Genomic DNA, 21,188 nt, shown 5'->3' with positions numbered 1-21,188 from the left:
GAGGGTGTGGCCATTGACCCCAAGATAGCCTGGGGTTAAAGAGTTCTAACTGTACAGACCACAGGTGCCTTTGGCTTCTATGCCTCAGGTTTTTATCGTCTTTAAGTTGGAGAGAATAATAGTACCTTTTTCACGAGGTATTGCAAGAATTAAATGAGCTAATGCCTATAAAATGCTTGTAGAAGTACCTGGTACATAGGAAGCCCTCAAGAGGAGGGTCAGCTATTAGTATTCATTTGATCATGTAAGTGCATGACCTTGGATGAGTCCCTCTGCCTCTCTGACCTCTGCAGGCCAGGAGTTCCTTGTCCATTTAATTGAATGACCCCTCTTGTCTCCAGTCCTCCTCCTCCTCCATCTCCTGCCTTCAGGGACTGGGCCTGTGATCAGAGGGAGGGACAGAGAGATAGGGACAGGAAAACAGCACTAGTGGAGAGCAGAGGAGCTCAACCTAACCCTCCAGAGAATTTAGGGCAGGGTGAATTTTCTCTATGGACCAGTGTAGAGTGATTCTATCCCAAATCCCTCATGTAAAGGACTTGCCCTGATTGGGGGTGAGCGGGCAGGAGATAGGGTAGAGTGGGGTGGTAAGGGGATAAGGCTGGGAGGGCTTGGAGCTGGGATCTTTGGACCCTACCCCCAGGAACACCAAGGTTGGGGAACGGGCGGCCCAGGCCCAAGGTCACGATGTCTTTGTTACCATGGCAACAGCCACCTCTCTACCGGGAACCTGAAAAGAGGTGGGGGGAGGGACTTCCCACGTCCCTGAAACCGGGGACAGAGAGGGGAACAATTAGAAACATGGAAGAGAAGCAGAGAGACAGAAAGGGTGTGATTCATCTCTGTGAAGACCTGCCCATCTCGGAATTCTCAGAGCCCAGTACACTGTGAGTGCTTAATCAATGTCCCTCAGAGACAGACACAGAAAGCCTGAGAAAGTTCGATGTCCAGAGATGCCAGAAAAAAGAAAAGAAGAATCTTCAGATGGGGGCAGGTGTCCCTTCCCTGTCTCCTCAATCTCACACCCCTGGGAGTCCACTGAGGGCCCAGGATCGACTTCACCTTCCCCAGCCCTGGTCCTCAGGCCTACCTGACCGTACAAACCATCCACCCCCTAGCAGCTCCTGAGATCCTGAAGCAATTACGTTCAAACTTCTTCGGCCTTTAAATTCTTCTTATCTAAGGGCTCAGCTGAGAAAAGTCGCATTCGGTGATGACTCCTACCCTCCAGAGGTGGGGAGTGGGGGAGGAAACGGGCACTTTGCCTCCTTTATTCTCAGGGGTCCTTGTTCCCCTTGGGAGTGACCGCTCTGTAGATCCAGATATTCCCCCAATACCTCCAGGAGACCTAGGCCTCGCCCATCCGTCCCCCACCCTCCAAGGAAATCCTTCAGGCCCTTCCCTTTCTTTCTAAGAAAGAGGTATCCTCCTTCCCTCCCGGGACCCAGCTCACATTCCTCTAGGTCAGCCCGCCCCCTGCTGGCCAAAGCCTGGTACTGCAGGAACCGTCGGCTAGAGCCCAGATGAGAGGCAGAAACTGAGTCCAAACTGAGATCTCCGAGTTTTTGCATTTTTTAATTTATTTAAAGTCTTGGTTGTTCAGGTCCTAGGGGTTCCAAGTCCCCAGTCACCTTGAGGACTCAGACATCAGGAATTCAGGCCCCAGCCCAGAGATCAACGAAAGAAAGACAACTTTTCTTGGAGCCAGGCCTCGGTGAGGTCATCAGTGGTGCGGATTTCAAACACCTGGGCAGAGAGAGGTCTCGGCATTATGATCTACTCAAACACTGAGACAGTGGCCGGGCGCGGTGGCTCACGCCTGTAAGAGAGCACTTTGGGAGGCTCAGGTGGGTGGATCACTTAAGGTCAGGAGTTCGAGACCAGCCTGGCCAATATGGTGAAACCCTGACTCTACTAAAAATACAAAAATTAGCCAGGTGTGGTGGCGTGTGCCTATCGTCCCACTACTTGAGAGGCGGAGGCAGGGGAATCGCTTGAACCCAGGAGGAGGAGACTGCAGTGAGCCAAGGTTGTGCCACTGCACTCCAGCCTGGGTGACTGAGCGAGACCCAGTTCTTTAAAAAAAAAAAAAAAAAAAAAAAACCACTGAGACAGAGAGGACTGTAGTCCCTCTCCCCTCAGACCCAGGACCCACACCACCTCTCCCTAACACTCTGGAGCCCCATCCCAGTCTGAACCTTTGTGAGCTCTGCTGTCTGCACCAGCCTGTTTTTACTCCCTGCATACATCATCTGTTGTTCTGGCTTGCAGCCTGCGTGGAAAAGAGGAGAAAGGCACATCAGCGGGGACCCAGGCGTGTTCTCTAAAGCTCTAGTAATGTCCTGAAGGCCCTGCAGTTTTCCAAGGGTCCTAAGAGCTCTTCTACGGATGTCCCTGCACTGTACTCAGTTTCTAGGTTGGCTTGGGGGCTTCAAGTTATTCTGAGGGGCTCTGGAGATGATTTAGAGGCCAGACGGGGATTTCTAGGTGAAAGGAAAAGGTGGGTTGGCTTAGGCCCCAGGACTAAGAACAGGTGGGCTCTTGGTGAATCTGAGCCCCCACCTCCACTTCACTGCCCTTCCACATCAGGTATGCGACACACACACATCCTCACCCAGTCACACTCAGGCTGTCACATGCTCACACTCATACACAAGTGCCTACACACATTCGCATTTACACACAAACACACACACACAGAATCAAAGACCCTCTCCTGAGGACAGTAGAGCTGTGTCTCACCCACAGGGCTGGAGAAGATGAAACACAAAGGGTAGGACACTCGGCCATCGCCATGCACGTACTTGTAGCTGTAAACCACGAACCTACCGTGAAAGGGAATTGAAAATCAGGACTCTGGCCTGCAGCCCAGGCTTAACAGCCATTACCTGAGCTCACAGCCTTGAAATGTTGGCTGAGTCTGAGAACCCAGGGTTGATGTCTGGGACTCAGGGTACTGACCTCAAACACAACAAATGATTAAAAAATAATCACAGGGCTGGGCACAGGACTCAAACCTATAATCCCAGCACTTTGGGAGGCCGAGGCGGTGGATCACCTGAGGTCAGGAGTTCGAGACCAGCCTGGCCAACATGGTGAAACCTCGTCTCTACTAAAAATACAAAAATTAGCCGGGAGTGGTGGTGGGCGCCTGTAATCCCAGCTAGTCAGGAGGCTGAGGCAGGAGAATTGTTTGAACTCAGCAGGCAGAGGTTGCAGTGAGCCAAGATCATGCCATTGCACTCCAGCTTAGGTGACAAGAGTGAAACTCCATCTCAAATAATAATGATAATAATAATAATAATGATAGTGCTCATTTGACCCACAATAACTTTATAATATAGGTGCTATTAATATCCCCATCGTACAGATAGGAAAACTGAGGCCCAAAGTCACTTGCCCAAGGTTCTATGGATAGGGGAGAGATTTGAACCTGGGAAAGTGAATGCCAGCGTGTAAGTTCTCACCCCCTATGCAATTCTGTCCAGTGCACTCAAACCCCAGTGCACTGTGACCAGGGATGGCTACAGAAACATCCAAGCCTGGTATAAAATGAAAATGTGGGGCTTCTTGTTCAAGAAGCAGGAAAATTGTTTTCCTTTCTTTTGTAGTCTCTCTCTAGACTGATCATCGTCTTTTTTTTACTGTTATTAGAGACAGGGCCTCATTCTGTTGCCCAGGCTGGAGTGCAATGGTGCGATCCTAGCTCACTGCAGTCTTGAACTCCTGGGCTCAAGCGATCCTCCTGTCTCAGCCTCCAGAGTAGCTGGGAGTATAGGTGCACACCACCATGCCCAGCTAATTTTTTTTTTTTTTTTTTGAGACTGGGTCTCACTTTGTCACCCAGGTTGGAGTACAGGGACGTGGTCTCAGCTCATTGCAGCCTCGACCTCCCAGGTTCCGGCGATCCTCTTGCCTCAGCCCCCCAAGTAGCTGGGACTACAGGCGCATGCCACCACATCCAGCTAATGTTTTTTGTATTTTTTGCAGAGACAGAGTTTCACCATGTTGCCCAGGCTGGTCTCGAACTCCTGAGCTCAAGTGATCTGCCCACCTCAGCCTCCCAAAGTGCTGGGATTACAGGCATGAGCCACTGCGCCTGGCCTTTTTAAAAAAATTTTTAGTAGAAATGGGGGTCTTGTTATGTTGCCCAGGCTGGTCTTGAACTCCTGGCCACAAGCAGTACTCCCACCTCAGACTCCCAAAGTGCTGAGATTACAGGTGCGAGCCACTGAGCTCAGCTGGTCTTTTTTAGTTTGCTATTTAAAGTCATGCTCCCTCGGGCATGAGGATATGTGCAGGCAGAGTGCAGATGCTCACAGGAACACCCTGTAACTTGTCAGGCAAGGGGTGCCTACTGGACCCTGACCCTCCCTACACCAGCAGGAAGCCCAAGGACAGCAGTGGTCACTGGGTGGGTGCAGAGAGTGGGTGGCTGAGAACATGTTCAGGGAGGCAGCCAGGTGGTGGACTGCCTGTGAACCTAGCTCCAAACCCTAGCACATCTGTGTGAAGTCCATTGTCCCATCTGACTTCATACAACACAGAAGCTCAAAGATAAAACTATAAAGAAGGTGACCATTAACCCCCACGTGTGAGGCCCCCTCCTGGGTGCGGGGCTGTGTGCAAGTATCATATGCCCATGAAGCTGGTCCTGGTTGAATCCTACAGCCTGGGATTGAGGATCAAAATCCTAGAGACCCAAAGTGAATTCAGTCAAGATGAAAAATCTTAACAGACCAGTTTTCATAGAAATAGTCAAAGAGCTCTTCCACCAAAAAAAGCACCAGGCTCATGTGACTTCGCCCAGGATTCTACCTAATCATTAAAAGTCAAGTCATTCCTTTAGCAGGGTGCAGTGGCAGTGCCTGTAGTCCCAGTTACTTGGGAGGCTGAGGCAGGAAGATGGCTTGAGCCCAGGAGTTGGAGGCTCCAGTGAGCCAGGATCACAGCACTGCCCAATAGCCTGGGTGACACAGTGAGACCCTGTCTATAAAGATTTTTTTAATAAAATAACAATAATAATAACTAATTTGTTTGCTACCTAAAGTGTACCCAAACATTAAAAAAAACAAGGAAAATTTCTTTTTTTGTTTTTTTGAGACAAGGTCTTGCTCTGTCACCCAGGCTGGAGTGCAGGGGTGCTATCTTGGCTCACTTGCAGCCTCAGCTTCCTGAACTCAAGTGACCCCCGACATCAGCCTCCCAAGTAGCTGGAACCACAGGCACATGCCACCATGCCTGGCTAATTTTTTTCTTTTTTTTTTTTAATAGAGACAAGGTCCTCTACCAGGCGCGGTGGCTCACGCCTGTAATCCCAGCACTTTGGGAGGCCAAGGCAGGTGGATCACCTGAGGTTAGGAGCTCAAGACCAGCCTGGCCAACATGTCTCTACTAAAAATACAAAAATTAGCCAGGCATGGTGGTGGGCACCTGTAATCCCAGCTACTCGGGAGGCTGAGGCCAGAGAATCGCTTGAACCTGGGAGGCGGAGGTTGCAGTGAACCAAGATCACGCCACTGCACTCCAACCCGGGCAACAGAGCGAGACTCTGTCTCTACCAAAAAAAAAAAAAAAATAGAGACAAGGTCTTGCTATGTTGCCCAGGCTAGTCTTGAACTCCTGGCCTCAGGTGATCCTCCCACCTCAGGCTCCCAAAGTGCTGGGATTACAGGTGGGAGCCACAGTGCCTGGCCAAAATTTCATTTTTTAAAAATGATGCCAGCGTAATGTTGAAACAAAAACTCAACAAAGTTTGTACAAAAAAAAAAGCAGACTCTAAACCAGTATCATATATAAATTATCGGTGTAAAATTCTGCAATAAAATATTGCTATACAAACAAAAACTTCTAGAGTATGAACTCTTGGCCTCAAACACAGAGATTCTTTTTTTTTTTTTTTTTTTTTTTTTTTTTTTTTTTTTTTAAGATAGAGTCTTGCTGTGTCACCCAGGCTGGAGTGCAGTGGTGCAATCTCAGCTCACTGCAGCCTCTGCCTCCCAGGTTCAAGCGATTCTCATGCCTCAGCTTCCCAAGTAGCTGGGATTACAGTCGCATGCCACCATGCCCAGCTAATTTTTGTATTTTTAGTAGAGACGGGGTTTCACCATGTTGGCCAGGCTGGTCTTGAACTCCTGACCCCAAGTGATCCGCCCTCCTTGACCTCCCAAAGTGCTGGGATTACAGGGATGAGCCACCTCACCTGGCCAAACACAGAGATTCAAAGTCCATGAATAGGGCTGGAACTCAAGCAGTCCCTTAGCCTGCACCTCCAACATCACCCCTCCCCTCCTGGCCTGATCCAACCCTTTCTCCCCCCAGGATACCTGGGCTGTCTCTCCGGCAACTCCATTTTGAGCTCCTCTGGGGAAATGTTCTGAGGCAAGAAAATGGAAGAAAAGTCAAAGAATGAGGCAGGGCGCGGTGGCTCACGCCTGTAATCCCAGCAGTTTGGGAGGCCGAGGCGGGTGGATTACCTGAGGCCAGGAGTTCGAGACCAGCCTGGCCAACATGGTGAAACCCAGTCTCTACTAAAAATACAAAATTAGCCAGGCGTGGCCAGGCGCGGTGGCTCATGCCTGTAAACCCAGCACTTTGGGAGGCAGAGGCGGCCGGATCACAAGGTCAGGAAATCATTGAGACCATCCTGGCTAACAGGGTGAAACCCGTCTCTACTAAAAATACAGAAAATTAGCCAGGCATGGTGGCACGCACCCGTAGTCCCAGCTACTTGGGAGGCTGAGGCAGGAGAATTGCTTGAATCCGGGATGCGGAGGTTGCAGTGAGCCGAGATCGCACCACTGCACTCCAGCCTGGGAGACAGAGTGAGACTCCATCTCAAAAAAAAAAAAAAAAAAAATTAGCCAGGCGTGGTCGGGAGGCTGAGGCAGGAGAATTGCTTGAACCCGGGAGGTGGAGGTTGCAGTGAATCAAGATTGTGCCATAGTGCTCCAGCCTGGATAAAAAAGATCAAAACTCCATCTCAAAAAAAAAAAAAAAAAGAATGACCACCTTTAGGTGAGCACTTACCATGTGCCAAAGCATCGTTCTATGAAACACACATGGATTAATTCATGGAACTATTCCATAAGTCTATCAGGTAGGTCTTATCATTATGCCCACCATACAGCTGAGAAAACTGAGGCCCAGAGGTGTTAAGGCATTTGCCCAAGATTGCACAGATAGAAAGTAGCAGAGTTGAGATTTGAATCTGGGTTCAAATCATAACTGCTTCCCTATATTGCCTTTCAGAGGGCCTGAAACAGCCCCAGCCCCCAGTCTCCATGGATTCCCTTATAAATCCTTATCGCAACACTAGGGAAATAAGCCTTATTATTATTATTGTTATTGATAAAGACAGTGAGGCCACCAGGGGGTGAGGTCTACCCCCCCCTTTTTTTTTTGTAGAGATGGAGTCTTGCTTTATTGCCCAGGTTGGTCTCAAACTCCTGACCTCAAGCAACCCTCCCACCTCAGCCTCCTGTGTAGCTGGGATCACAGGTGCACACCACTGTGCTTGGCTAATTTTTGTATTTTTAGTAGAGTTAGGGTGTTACCATGTTGCCCAGGCTGGTCTTAAACTCCTGGGCTCAAGTGATCCTCCTGCCTCAGCCTCCCAAAGTGCTGGGATTACAGGCGTGAGCCACCATGCCCGGCTAGCTTTTTAACTTATATGGAAACTCTTTCATTTAAATGCCAGTAAAGCATTATTATCATCATTATTAAGATCATCATCACCTTATTGAGCATATACTAAGTGCCAGGCCTTGTTCTAAACCCATTACAAGAATTAAATCACTGGATGTAAAAACAAGCCTATAAGGTAGTACTATTCTCCCTATTTCACAGATGAGGAAATAGAGACACATACAGGCAAAGTCTCTTGCTGGGGGTCATGAGTGAGCTAGAACTTGATCTCCAGGTTTTTTTGTTTTTTGTTTTTTGTTTTTGTTTTTGAGACAGTCTTGCCCTGTGGCTCAGACTGAAGTGTAGTGGCACAATCTCGGCTCACTACAGCCTCCATCTCCCGGGTTCCAGCGATTCTCCTGCCTCAGCCTCCCGAGTAGCTGTGATTACAGGTGCACGCCACCACACCCAGCTAACTTTTTATATTTTTAGTACAGACGGGGTTTCACCATGTTTGCCAGGTTGGTCTTGAACACCCAACCTCAGGTGATCCACCTGCCTTGGCCTCCCAAAGTGCTGGGATTACAGGCATTAGCCACCGTGCTCGGCCGATCTCCAGGTCTTTCTACCCCCATGCCAGGCTCTTCGTATCAGTTCCAACCACTTGGTTCTCCCAGTCTCACCCTGTACCTCCCAGTCCCAACCACCCCAGCCCCTCACCTGAAATTCTTCCTCCAGCACCACCATCTGCCGGTCTTTGTCCACCTTCACTGGGGAGGGGTGGCACACAGGGATTAGACACTTCCCCGATCCATGGGGGACACAAGCCCAGCCCTCCCTATTTGCCCCCACCACCGCCCTCCCATCCTTCTGTGGGGGAAGATGTCACTTACTTATGATGGCTGCATTGTCTGTCTCTTTTCGGAAGCGGAATTTCCTCAGCTTTTCTGTTAGTTCTGGGTCTACCTCGCACACCACCAGGGAGTCAGACTGCCGGAGGGACCCAGAAAGAGCTGAGATGGCCTGGCCTCAGCCCTCACCCCTCAGTTTCTCCATCCACTAATGAAGAGGAGCATCGCGCCAGCCCATCTGATGTCTTTGTGAACATTGAGAAAAGGCACCCTTCCCACAGAGTAGATACCCCTCACCAGGGCGCTCAGCTTGGGGCGTGGAGCAGGGGCTGGGTTCCTGCCTTCTCCACGGGGACTCTTGGGGAACACTCAAGGAGGTGCAGAGATCCACTTCCTGGGCCTAAACCCAGAGCCACTGTCTCTCTGTTCTCCCAGCCAGGCTGTTCACCACCGTTGGGTCCCCCTCCCGGCCCGTGACCTCCATCCCATAGCCTGACCTTCGCCCAGGTGTCCTCCAAGCCCCAGCCCCAACCCCAGCCCCAGCTCTTCCCATAGGACCCCTGGCCCCTGACCATGGTTGTTCTGTCCACAGGCCTCTTCTTTTCTCAGTTCCGTTGTCTTCTAGGCGCGGGGACCGGGGCTGCGGGGGGACGGGCTGTGCAGGAGGAAGGTTTCATGCAACACCACATCCTGTTTATGCCCTGTCTGGGACAACTGTCACAGAGGGCTCCTCCCCCTCCTTCCTTCCCCTCATCTGCCAGGACCTGTCAGGAAATCGCTCAGACCAGGGTTCGAAAGCTTCCTTGCTGTGTGACCCTAGCTAAGTAACTTCACCCCTCTGATTTGAGATTGTAGTGAGGATATAAATAGCTTCACGTCGGCCGGGCATGGTGGCTCACACCTGTAATGCCAGCACTTTGGGAGGCTGAGGCGGGCGGATCACCTGAGGTCAGGAGCTGGAAACCAGCCTGACCAACATGGCAAAACCCCATCTCTACTAAAAATACAAAATATTAGCCTGGCGTGGTGGTGCGCGCCTGCGATCCCAGCTACTCAGGAGTCTGAGGCACAAGAATCGCTTGAATCCGAGCAGCAGAGGTTGCAGTGAGCCGAGATCACGTCATTGCACTCTATCCCAGGCAATAAAAATAAATAAATATAAATAAATAAATAGCTTCACATAGCTGCCAGCATGGCAGACACAATAGGTACTAAAAACGAACTATTTTGCTCCTCCCCTCCTCCAGGTGGCCTTCCTAGATTTACCCCCATCTGGGATATTTGAATTGCAGGGCTGGAAAAGGGGAGTTTAGTCTTTTGCTGGTCAGACTGATACCCATTATGTCAATGTCAAAATGGGGACCAGAGAGGCAACCCCACAGTGCCTGGGTAACGGTGACTTTTTTCCTGCACTTTTCCAACCTCACTAGCCTTGTAATGACCTATGAGGCCCTACAACAGCGGAGTTCAATCCTGTCAGACCAGTACCCACTTTTTTTTTTGAGACAGGGTCTCACTCTGTCACCCAGGCTGGAGTGCAGTGGTGTGATCTCAGTTCACTGCAACCTCCGCCTCCCAGGTTCAAGCCATTCTCCGGCCTCAGCCTCCCAAGTAGCTGGGACTACAGGCACGTGCCACTACACCTGGCTAATTTTTGTATTTTTAGTAGAGACAGGGTTTCACCATGTTGGCCAAGTTAGTCTCGAACTCCTGACCTCAAATGATCCACCTGCCTCAGCCTCCCAAAGTGCTGGGATTCCAGATGTGAGCCACTGTGACCCACCGTGCCCGGCCATTTTTTTAATTGAGTATTTTTGCACTGCCCCCATTTCTCATCCCAAAATAAAATTCCTAGATAATATAACCTACTTACACACATAAATTCAAAAAAAATCAATATAATGTCCTGACTGTCATATAAAGAAGAAAAAAAAGGAAAGTGGTTCACATGAAAACTATATGTATTTCAGTGAGAAGATAAAAGCAAACAAAAGAGAATTTTCACAGGGTCCTAGGCCCACTGTGACTGGCCCACTTCCCTCCGTGGTGGGCAAACCCCGGCCCCTGCACTGGACTCTACCCCTTCACTTACATCTCTGCAGCTATCCTCCCTCTCTCTCTCTCGTCTCACCAATGTCCCCATGCCTCCTGGATCTTTCTCCTTAGTCTCCATGCAGTGTTACTTCTTCCATCTTAATTTTTTTTCTTTTCTTTTTTTCTTTTATTTTGAGACAGGGTCTCATTCTGTCACCCAGGCTGGAGTGCAGTGGTGCAATCATAGCTCACTGCAGCCTCCAACTCCTGGGCTTAAGCCACCTTCCCACCTTGGCCTCCTAGGTAGCTGGGACTATAGGCACGCAGCACCATGCCTGGCCAATTTTACTTTTGATTTTTATAGAGACAGGATCTCGCTATGTGGCCCAGGCTGGCCTCAAACTCCTGGCCTCAAGCAATCCTCCTGCCTCAGCCTCCCAGTGTGCAGGGATTACAGGCGTGAGCCACTGTGTCTGGCCTCTTCCATCTTAAAAACATAAAACTTGATCTCCTGTCCAGCTGCTGCTCACTCATTTCCTTCCCTTTTCTGCAAGATTTCTCAAAAGAGGCTGGGCGTGGTGGCTCATGCCTGTAATGCTAGCACTTTGGAAGGCCGAGGCGGGTGGATCACGAGGTTAGGAGATGGAGACCATCCTGGCTAACAAGGTGAAACCCCTTCTCTACTAAAAATACAAAAAATTAGCCAGGCGTGGGGGCAGACGCCTGTAGTCCCAGCTACTCGGGAGGATGACGCAGGAGAACGGCATGAACCCAGGAGGCGGAGCTTGCAGTGAGCCGAGATTGCGCCACTGCACTCCAGCCTGGGTGACAGAGTGAGACTCCGTCTCAAAAAAAAGAAAAAAAGAAGATCTCTCAAAAGAAGAATCTACATTGCTGCCTCCAATTTCTCCTCCCAGTTTTCTCTTCTGCCTTCTCCAATCAGCCTTTCACCCGTACTCCTCTTGGCTGACATGCCCTTGTCAAGGTCACCCATGCACTCCATGGTGCTGGATCTAATGGTCAATTCTCAGTCCTCCTCAGCCACATGTGACACAGCCCATCACTCCCTGTTCCCTGAAACATCGTCTTCATGACACCACACTTGCCTGGTTTTCTTTACTTTTTTTCTTTTTTTTTTTTGAGACAGGGGTCTCGCTCTGTCACCCAGGCTGGAGTACAGTGGCACCATCTTGGCTCACTGCAACCTCCGCCTCCTGGGTTCAAGTGATTCTCTCACTTCAGCCTCCCAGGTAGCTGGGATTACAGGCGTGAGCCACCACACCCAGCTAATTTTTTTTTTTTTTCTTGAGACGGAGTCTCTCTCTGTCGCCCAGGCTGGAGTGCAGTGGCACAATCTCGGCTCACTGCAACCTCCGCCTCCCGGGTTCAAACAGTTCTCCTTCCTCAGCCTCGTGAGTAGCTGGGATTACAGGTGCGCGCCACCACAACCAGCTAATTTTTGTATTTCTAGTAGAGACGGGGTTTCACCATGTTGGTCAGGCTAGTCTCGAACTCCTGACCTCGTGATCCGCCCGCCTCAGCCTCCCAAAGTGCTGGGATTACAGGCGTGAGCCACCGCGCCTAGCTATATTTTTGTATTTTTAGTAGAGACAGGGTTTTACCATGTTGGCCAGGCTGGTCTCGAACCCTCCCATGGGCTAGACACAGTGGCTCACGCCTGTAATCCCAGCACTTTGGGAGGCCAAGGCAGGAGAATTGCTTGAGACCAGGAGTTCAAGACCAGCCTGAGCAACAGAGCAAGACCTTCTTTCTACAAAAAAATTTTAAAAGTAGCCGGGCATGGTGGCATGTGTCTGTAATTCCAGGTGCCAGCTACTTGGGAGGCTGAGGTTGGGGGGATCACTTGAGCCAAGGAGTTTGAGGCTGCAGTGAGCTAGGATCACACCACTGCACTCCAGCCCAGGTGACAGAGTAAGATCCTATCTCTAAAAACCAAACAGCAGGCCGGGCGCAGTGGCTCATGCCTGTAATCCCAACACTTTGGGAGGCTGAGGCAGGCAGATCACTTGAGTCCAGGAGTTCAAGACCAGCCTGAGATGGTGAAACCCCATCTCTACTAAAAATACAAAACTTAGCCAGGTTTGATGGCATACGGCTGTAGTTCCAGCTACGCCAGAGGCTGAGGCAGGAGAATCGCTTGAACCCAGGAGGCAGGGGTTGCAGTGAGCCGAGGTTGCAGTGAGCCGCGATCGCACCACTACAATCCAGCCTGAGCAACAGAGTGAGACACTGCCATACACACACACACACACACACACCAACAATGACTAAAATACTAAGTTATCTGTCACCACCCCTACCCCATTGCCTCTTGGACCTTGTCCTTCACTGCCCTCCTTTTTGCTCTCTCCACTCCAGCAATGCTGGCCTCTCTGTGGTTCTGTGAATGATCTTACTACATGGCCTTTGCACTTGCTGTGTTCTCTTTCTGGAACCCTCTTTCTCCTTCATTCCTTCAGATTTCTGTTTCAGTCTCACCTAATGAAAGAGGCCTTTCCCCATGTAAATTAATTCTGGCTGCATCACTCCATTCCCTTAGCTGCTTTCTTGTTATTTATTTGTTTATTTATTTAGAGACATAGTCTTGCTCTGTCACCTGGGCTAGAGTGCAATGGCAAATCTCGGCTTATTGCAACCTCCGCCTCCTGGGTTCAAGTGATTCTCCTGCCTCACCCTCCTGAGTAGCTGGAACTACAGGCACACACCACTATGCCCAGTTAATTTTTGGCATTTTTAGTAGAGACAGGGTTTTGCCACTTTGGCCAGGCTGGTCTCAAACTCCTGGCCTCAAGTGATCCACCGGCCTCAACTTCCCGAAGTGCTGGGATTACAGGTATGAGTCACCATGCCCGGCCACTGCTTTCGTTTTCTCCTTGGTACTTATCACGAAGTTATACGCTGTATTTCCTTATTGTTTGTGTCCCCAAGAACTAGAATGTAAGTTTTTTTGTTTTTTTGTGGTTTTTTTTGAGAAGGAGTTTCACTGTTGTTGCCCAGGCTGGAGTGCAATGGCACGATCTTGGCTCACTGCAACCTCCGCCACCCGGGTTCAAGCGATTCTCCTGCCTCAGCCTCCCAAGTAGCTAGGGCTACAGGCATGCGCCACCATGCCCCGCTAATTTTGTATTTTTAGTAGAGACAGGATTTCACCATGTTGGTCAGACTGGTCTCGAACACCTGCCTCGGCCTCCCAAAATGCTGGGATTACAGGTGTGAGCCACCGTGCTCATCCTATTATTGTATTTCTAGCACCTTAAGCAGAGCCTGGCACATATTAGATACTCAAGAAATATTATTGAATGAATTAATGAACCAGCAGTTATCGAGCACAATCATTCTATACAGTGTGAAGGCTGTTGCTTAAATGCAGGAGGTAGTGGATGGGGTTTGTGACATGGCCCCACCCTGGTGAAATGGCCTTTCCTCAAAGAGTCTATAATGCCACACTCTCCTAGTTTTCCTCTCTCTGGCTGCCCTTTGCAATATTCATCGACAGCGTCAATTCCTTTGCTCAAATCCTGCCTCTCCGTTTCAGGGTTCTGTTCAGTCCCTGTCTCCAGTGATCCTTCATACCCTCCCCGGGCTAGACCCCTAACTCCCACAGCCTCAGTTACCATCTTTGACGATCCTTAAATCTTGGTGTCCAGCCTCAATTTCTCTCTTAAGCTCCAGACCCAGGTTTGCGCACCTCCTGGACCTCGCTGCTAGGCATCCACATTGGGCTTAGTATCTTCCCAACCTGCTTCTGGGCCCCAATCTCCCGGCTAGAGGGGCTTGGTCCTAAACTTTTCTCCCCCTTCCACTCCATGGCCAGCCAGTTTCAGGGCCCGTTCGCTCTGCCTCCAGGGCGTCCCTCCCACCTGCACCTCCTTCCCTCCCCACAGTCCCTCACTCGTGCAAACCCCCCTCTTTCTTCCCCACCCTCTCCCCCAGCTGCCTCCCTGGACTCCCGACCCCGTTTCATTCCCTCCAATCCGCCCTCCATGTATAAGCCAGAGAGATATCTCTCCAAAACCCCCGACTCACCATGATCCTCCCCGGCTTGAAGCCCTTCACGGCCCCCTAGTGCCCTCGGCACAAGTCCAAACTCCCTCAAGTGGCCAAACAACTGGCCTCTGCTCGTTCCTCACCCCTCCCTGTCTTCAACTCGACCCTCCATCCCGACTGCCTCTCTGAGTGCCGGTAACAAGCCAGATCTCTGTCACCGAGAGCCTTCTGAACACAGGTCCCTCTGATTAGTTCACCCGGACCCAAGACAGTTTGTGGAACGCCCAGATCACAACCAAAGTCACAGCAACAACTCCCGTTTATTGACGGCCTCCTTGATCCCTAGCGCTTTCTGTGCATTCTCTTCCCACCCTAAAGGCTAGATCTCGCCTCGCCATTCCCATCGGAGAGAGCAAGCAGCAGGCTGAGAACAGCACGATGAGAAAGCCCCCAGAAGCCCGAGTGCAGACGCCCACCGGGGACAGCGTTGGGTGAGGCTGGCCACCCAAGGGGCGGGGAAGAGGAGGCCTGGAACGCTTGAATCAGGAACTGTGACTTCGCTCCGGGCCGCTGAGGTGGACGCGCGCGAGCCTGCCCCCTGCGGGTCTGGAGGCCCAACCTCAGACTCCGCCGGGCCCGTTGCCCTGGGCAACGCCGCGCGCGCCCCGCCCCTTCCCCGCCCCCCAGCCCCAAATCCCAGGCCTGGCCGACTGCCCGTCACCCCCAAGTCCGACCAATCCCGCCGAGGAGGGGGCGGGCCTCTTGGGCCCCGTTCCACCACCGTCGCTCCCCCCTCGCCGCGACCCCGCCTTACTCGACTCACACCTCCCGCCCTTCGGGCTGCCCTCGCCGCCCGTTGGCTGGCGCGCCGTTCGTCACCCGGGCGTGAGCTAATGCCGGCGCGCGGCGGACCCCCGTCGGGGCGGGGCCAGGGGCGGTGACGCACGGCGCGGTGACGCAGCGCGACGGCGGCGGCGGCGGCGGCGGCGGCGGCGGCGGTGGTCGGTGCGGGAGGAGGGAGGGGAGCTTGCGGGCCCGAGAGGGGGCGACGGCGGCGGCGGTGGCCTGAGGAGGCCCGAGCGGCGGCGGTGGCGGCGAAGGCCGAGGCGGTGAGTCTCGGGCCGGGCCGGCGCGGGGCGGCGGCGGGTCACGGAGCGCGGGGCTCCCCTCAGGGCGACCCAGGCCGCGCGGGCGGCCCCGCCCCCTCAGGGACCCCGAACCGCGGGCGGCGGCGGCGGGCGGGTGCGGAACGCGGGCCTCGGGGGGCCGGGCCCACGGGAGAAGCCCCGCGCCCGTCCCCAGTCTCCCTCCTGGGCCCTGGCCGAAGCTTCTCTCCGAAATCTTCCTCATGCCCTCGGGATTGCCGAGGGGCTGGGCCGGGGGCCTCTCCTCAGGACGCCCCGCACATCCCCCAAGGAGAGCCCCGGAAACCCTGCCGATCCCCCGTGTGCGCCCTGAAAGCTCCGCGCAAAACCCACCCCTCCCGTGGAGCCGCCTCCTCGAGCCCTTCATGGGTCCCAGCAGCTTTCCTCGCAGACCCCCGCCCTTTGGCCCCGAAGCCCCCGTCCTCCTCCTGTTTCCAGAAATAGTCCTCGGAGGCCACTCCTCGTCCATTCCACAGCGTGGCTCTCATAGCTGCTCCAGGAGCCTCCCTCACGAGCCCTGCACACCTCCCCAAGGCTCCCTCTGGACCCCTGTCCATTCCAGAACTCTCCCCCGGAGCCCTGCCTCTCACAGCCCAACAGGCTCACCCGACTTCCCCCTCCCGGATCCTATGAATTTTCCCTCCCACTTACCCCATTCCAGAAACCTCCTTGGAGATTTTCCGCTCATACCCCCTGCATTTCTGAGTCCCCCTCCCAGAAGTCCTTCAGAATGCCCCCGACGGATCCTGATCATCTTCCCTGAAGATCTCCTTCCCATATCCCCAAAATAAATCTTCCTCACAGACTTTGTGAAATGCCCCCAGATCCCAAAAACTCACCTAGAAGACCCCATCCCCCCCACCATATTGCAACCATCTCTCATACACACCCCCCCCTTCACGTATCCCTCTGGACCTTTCGACAGATCCCAAAAGTCTCCCCCAGAGGCCTCCTGTCTCCCCCCGGTCTCACCACCCTAAAATGCCCTAGAGATCACCCTCATTTAGCCCAGTGATCTTCCCCGGGACCCCCTTCCCCGCCCCCTTTCATTCTAAAAATCTCCAGCAATTGCCTGAAATCTCCAGAGGACTCTCGACATCATATTCCAAAAGCTTCTTCCAAAATCCCTTTTACATACTCCACATCTTTTCCAGTCCTCCACATCACATGCTCCAAAAATTGTTTAAGGATCATGAAAACTTTCCTCATGGTTTTTCTCTCAGATCCCCTAGAACTCCCCTTCACTAACACCTCAGAATCCCCCCTTGCAGACCGGTTTTAGAGGAATTTTCTGAAGATCCTCCTCACAACCCCTGTAAGACAGTAAGATTCTCTTGGTGACCCCTCTGATATGCAGGTTTTCAGGACCCCCCCCCCCCACACACACACACACAGCTTAGAGACCCCAGCAACCCCCTGGAGCCCTTCTGACGTATGTTCTTGAAATCCCTCCATGACCTTCCTGACACCACCAGAACCCCTTGAATCAATACTTCTGCCTTACTAAGGGACTTTTCTAGAGATATCCCTCCCTGAACTTGCTCACACAGGTCCCCTAAATCCTCTAGAATCCCTTGAAGAAGACCCTCACACACACCTAATTTTCCCCCAAAATAACCCGAGCTCTTGCTCTGAGAAAGTCCTAGAATTCTTTCTGAAAAACCCTCTCCTCTGACACTCTCTCAGAAGACCCCGCCTTCCCCATATACTCTTTTGGAGACTTTACTCAGGTTTCTCTTCAACTGAGACCTCTGAAGAGTTTTTCCTAAAAAGATCCCTCTGTCATCCTGCTCCAGGACCAGTCTCAGAAGACCACACCTTCCTCAGACACTTTTTAGAGAATTTTCTCCCAAATTGCCCTCCATCAGCCACCTCTATCACTCCCAGCGCTTCCTGAGACTTCCTCAGAACTTTCCCTCAGATTCCACTTCTGACATCCCCAAGAAACGTTATTTAGGACCCTATCAGATTTACCCACTAACTTTAGAATTGCTGTTTACACCCTCTCATTTCCCCATTCTCTTTCCTCTGAAGTCAACTCACAGACCTTTCTCAGGGGACCCCCTTTTCCCATGATCCCTTCAGAGGCCCCCAACATTCTCCAGACTCGTTGCCCAAGAGCCTCTGTGTTTCCTTGTAAAGATTCTTGAGAGACACCTTTCCCCGCCCCCTTGAAATCCCAGTGCTCCGAGATCTTTCTTTCAGACCATTTTTCTTAGGTCCCATCCTCATAGACCCCTCTTCCCTTCGGAGATCAAGAGACCCTTAACACCCTCCTTAGAGACTTAGGATTCTCCCCATTTCCCTTTCAGAAGCCTTCTTCCTTCTCCCCTTTGAGGACCTCCTCACCAAAGAATCCCTTCCCCTATAGCAGTGGTTCTCAGTGTGGTTCCTGGCCCAGCAGCAGCCACATTTGTTAGAAATACACATTCTTGAGTCCCACTCAGATCTACTGAATCAGAAAACCTGGGAGCAGGGCCCAGCAATCAAGAGTTTTTAACAAACCCTCCTGGTCATTTTGATGCACACGCAAGTTTGAGAACTTGTGCCCTTTAGGAGGATTTCCTTTTCCCCACAAAAAGCCCCCTGAAAGATGCCTCAGGGTATGCCTCTGTGCCCTACTGCCCACTGCTATTTTCCTGTCTCCTAGGAATCCCCTTTACAAAGTACCCATCCTCCAGGAAGATTTCTCACCTACCTTGAAAGGATCTTGGCTTCTCCACAAGGTTACTCCATCCTCTGAGCAGTTATTTCCGATTCTACTTTTGAATGGTTTCTTTTCAGATCTTCCTCGGTGCTTTCTCTTTCTGGCTACCCCTCCAGCCCACTACCAGCCTTTGGTGCTTCTTTAAATTGCTGCTTCTTTGAACACACATATCCATCTCTTCTTGTCCATCTGTTTCTTCACATAGGCACCCTCCCCTTGAGGCACCCTCAGGAGATCTTTTCATTCTGTGTCTTACTGCCAAGACCCCTCCACCCCCATTGTACCTCTTAGAACACCACTCACCTTCAACCTTGTAGATTTTAATATACTTGTCCACTCACCCTCACTGGACTAGGAACTCTGAAAGTACGGGATGTGTCTTGTTCTTCTCTGAATCCCACAAGGTGGAATCTACCCTTTGTAAGTTATTGGAAATCACTGGAGAATAAGCAGCTCTTCCTTCTGCATTTGGCCAGAAATCTCCAAGTTCCTCAGATCTCACTCCTCATTCAGGTTTAGCACACCTTCCCTGCCCCCTCCTCTCCTCTCACCTCCACACAGCACCCTTTGCTTTTCCTCCTGCCGTACTTGCTCCTGTCTTTGGGACTTTCTTTGTGCTGTTTCCTGATTCTGAGCTACCCCAAGTCCTTTGCCTGGTGACCTGCCTCACCCGTCCTGGTTGGCTTCTCTTAGCAGCCCCTCTCAGCTGCTAAGTCTGGGGCCTCCACAGAGCTCTCAACTTTTTTCAAGGGATTCTGTTTCTCTGTAGGGCCCAGAAGGGGAAACAGAGACCCCAGGGTAAATACTGGGGCCTGCCTTCAGGGAGCTCACAATACCAGTAGGGGGCTTGGGCATGTACAGAGCAGAAAATGAGGTACAAATTATATGCTGTAGAAATTCAGCAGTGAGAGGGAGCCTTTTATTTGGAAAGACTTCACAGAAAAGGTGGTATTTGGGCTGGATAGTGTTCCATGGGAGTTGGGACAATGATGGTGCCTCCCAGGCAGAGGAAACAGCTTAAGCAACGGGTCAAAGACAAAGCCTCCTCATCTCTCACCCATGGTATCTCTTCTCTTCACCCAAAAGATAGAGATGAAAGAAGACAGATTTCCTCCATTCGCATTGTATTTGCCATCTGCACTTTAGTGACCTACAGAGTGGTAATAATAATGACCACTGGTTTTTGAATGCTTCCTAACTGCCAGGCACTGTTTAAGCGCTTTACATGTATTCATAGGAGGTAGGAGTTTACCTACCCTATGAGATAAGTAAACTACCATTATCCTCATTTTGCATATGATGAGATTAAGGACAGGTAGGACTAATTAGAGGGTCTGTAGGCACTGTCCATTCCAAGATGGTAGTGCCTTGGGTCAAAAAGTTGTATATTTGGTTAAGATAGGTTTGGCTGCAATGGGGCAGTAGTTGTTAGGTATGCAGACCCTGGGTCTGGACAGGATTTGCATCCCACATTACCACTCACCAGTTTTGTGCCCTAGGACAAGTTACTTCCTTGGTCTTTTAGTTTCCACAGCTAAAAATATGAAGGAAATAATGATACTCTACTTCATAGAATTGTTACGAGGATTAAATAAGTTAATACATGTAAAGTACTTAGAACAATGCCTTGCCCATAGTTGCAATGTTAGAAAAAGAATAAAAGAAAAAAAAAAAGCTCATATCAGCCAGAACTCTAAAAACATAAAGTGATAGAACCTTAGCTCAAAGTGGTTTAATGAAAAAAGCGGGGGATTAATTGGCTCTTGTTACTGGAAAGTCCAGAGCTAGGTTGGCTTCAGACCTAGCTGCATCCAGGTGTTCAAATAATTTTCTCAGTCATCTCCTCCCATTTCTCCACTGAGTTAGCTTCATCCTCAACAAGCTTCTGCTTTGGGTGACAAAGATGGTCCTCAGCAGCCCCAGGTTTTAACCTCCTTGGAGAGCCTTAGTGGAAAGAGAACTCTTTCTTGAGAGTCCCAGTTTGAAAATAGTTTCTTCCTTGAATAGATGTGAGATTATGCCAGAAGATCCATAGAAACATATTTTGGGTTCTGTACCCTGCAACTCAGTCTCTGGCTTGCTGAGCCAAATAGATCTGTGATTCCATCCCATGAACTTTCTGAGCATTGATGGCAATCTCCCTCCCCACTGTCCCCCAGCCCCAGTCATTCTCTGCTCTGTGATTGTTTGGGTCTAGGGAGAGCTTATGGCTGGTCTGACTCAACCACACTTTGCTTTGGGATATCACGGGTGATATGAGGTGATCGGCCTGGCTTGATGGTGGCCTCAGGGGAGCAGAATCCAGGAGTAATGGCAATACCCTCACCATAGTTTAAAGTTTCCAAGACACAGAACTTTGGAAGAGAGTTAAGTAGGGTTGCTGTGAGTGGAGTTTTGTTTTGTTTGTTTGTTTTAGTGTAAACTTGTGAATAGAAGTGGGTTCAGGGCAAGTTACAGAACTGCAGTGTATGGAGTATGCAAGTCTCAAATATCTCCAGCCTGCACTCATTCATTAACGCATGGAGGCACTGTTCTAGGTACTGGAGACAGAGCAGTGAATAAAACATTCAAGGTCCTGAAATTCATGGAATTTATATTCTGATGGGGGGAGGAAACACAAAAAAATCAGAGTGTGATTCATGCTATGAAGGAAATAAAACAGCGTGAAAGAGAGTGGGAGCGGCCACTGTAGTAGACAGGGGGATCAGAAGAGGCCTCTTTTGGGAGGTGACAGTTGAGCCTGATAACCAGAAAGATGAGAAGGCACCAGTTGTGGGAAGATCTGGGAGTGGAACGTTCTAATCTAAGCATTGTTAC

General features: G+C 51.0%; 2 protein-coding genes across 20 annotated transcripts in view; one reads left to right on the top strand and one right to left on the bottom strand.

The window, feature by feature from the left end:
• Positions 1–1,556: 1,556 nt before the first annotated feature.
• GMFG (glia maturation factor gamma) lies at positions 1,557–16,823 on the bottom strand. Of its 8 annotated transcripts, none has more exons than XM_063621225.1 (8): positions 16,803–16,823; positions 9,050–9,132; positions 8,520–8,616; positions 8,347–8,396; positions 6,327–6,376; positions 2,743–2,825; positions 2,199–2,272; positions 1,557–1,746 (listed from the first exon to the last, which is right to left on the bottom strand). In XM_063621225.1, the coding sequence occupies exons 2-8, from the start codon at positions 9,050–9,052 to the stop codon at positions 1,675–1,677; spliced, it is 429 nt and encodes a 142-aa protein (XP_063477295.1). In that variant the 5' UTR covers positions 9,053–9,132; positions 16,803–16,823; the 3' UTR covers positions 1,557–1,674. The 8 variants fall into 8 exon arrangements, with proteins under 8 accessions (XP_063477295.1, XP_063477296.1, XP_055105824.1 ...); XM_063621226.1 differs by lacking the exon at positions 16,803–16,823 and adding an exon at positions 15,345–15,362; XM_055249849.2 differs by lacking the exon at positions 16,803–16,823 and adding an exon at positions 15,334–15,354.
• SAMD4B (sterile alpha motif domain containing 4B) overlaps positions 15,464–21,188 on the top strand; it is a 48,997-nt gene continuing 43,272 nt past the window's right edge. For 8 of the 12 annotated variants that reach the window (XM_055251272.2, XM_055251268.2, XM_055251271.2 and 5 more), the window contains exon 1: positions 15,464–15,628. The gene's annotated coding sequence lies outside the window, so the exon portion shown is untranslated. The remainder of the gene's footprint in view (positions 15,629–21,188) is intronic. The other 4 variants (XM_055251264.2, XM_055251261.2, XM_055251262.2 and 1 more) reach the window with 3 other exon arrangements.

Source organism: Symphalangus syndactylus, chromosome 17, assembly GCF_028878055.3.
Source record: "Symphalangus syndactylus isolate Jambi chromosome 17, NHGRI_mSymSyn1-v2.1_pri, whole genome shotgun sequence".
NCBI classification, from domain to species: domain Eukaryota; kingdom Metazoa; phylum Chordata; class Mammalia; order Primates; family Hylobatidae; genus Symphalangus; species Symphalangus syndactylus.
This window is presented reverse-complemented; position numbering and strand designations above follow the sequence as displayed.

What these genes read in the sequence shown, in the direction of transcription:
- GMFG (XM_063621225.1), bottom strand. An exon ending in TGCTGGAGGAAGAATTTCAG is followed by an intron (nt 6,377 to 8,346) that starts GTGAGGGGCTGG and finishes TTCTTGCCTCAG; the next exon opens with AACATTTCCCCAGAGGAGCT. An exon ending in TTGCCGGAGAGACAGCCCAG is followed by an intron (nt 2,826 to 6,326) that starts GTATCCTGGGGG and finishes CTTTCACGGTAG; the next exon opens with GTTCGTGGTTTACAGCTACA.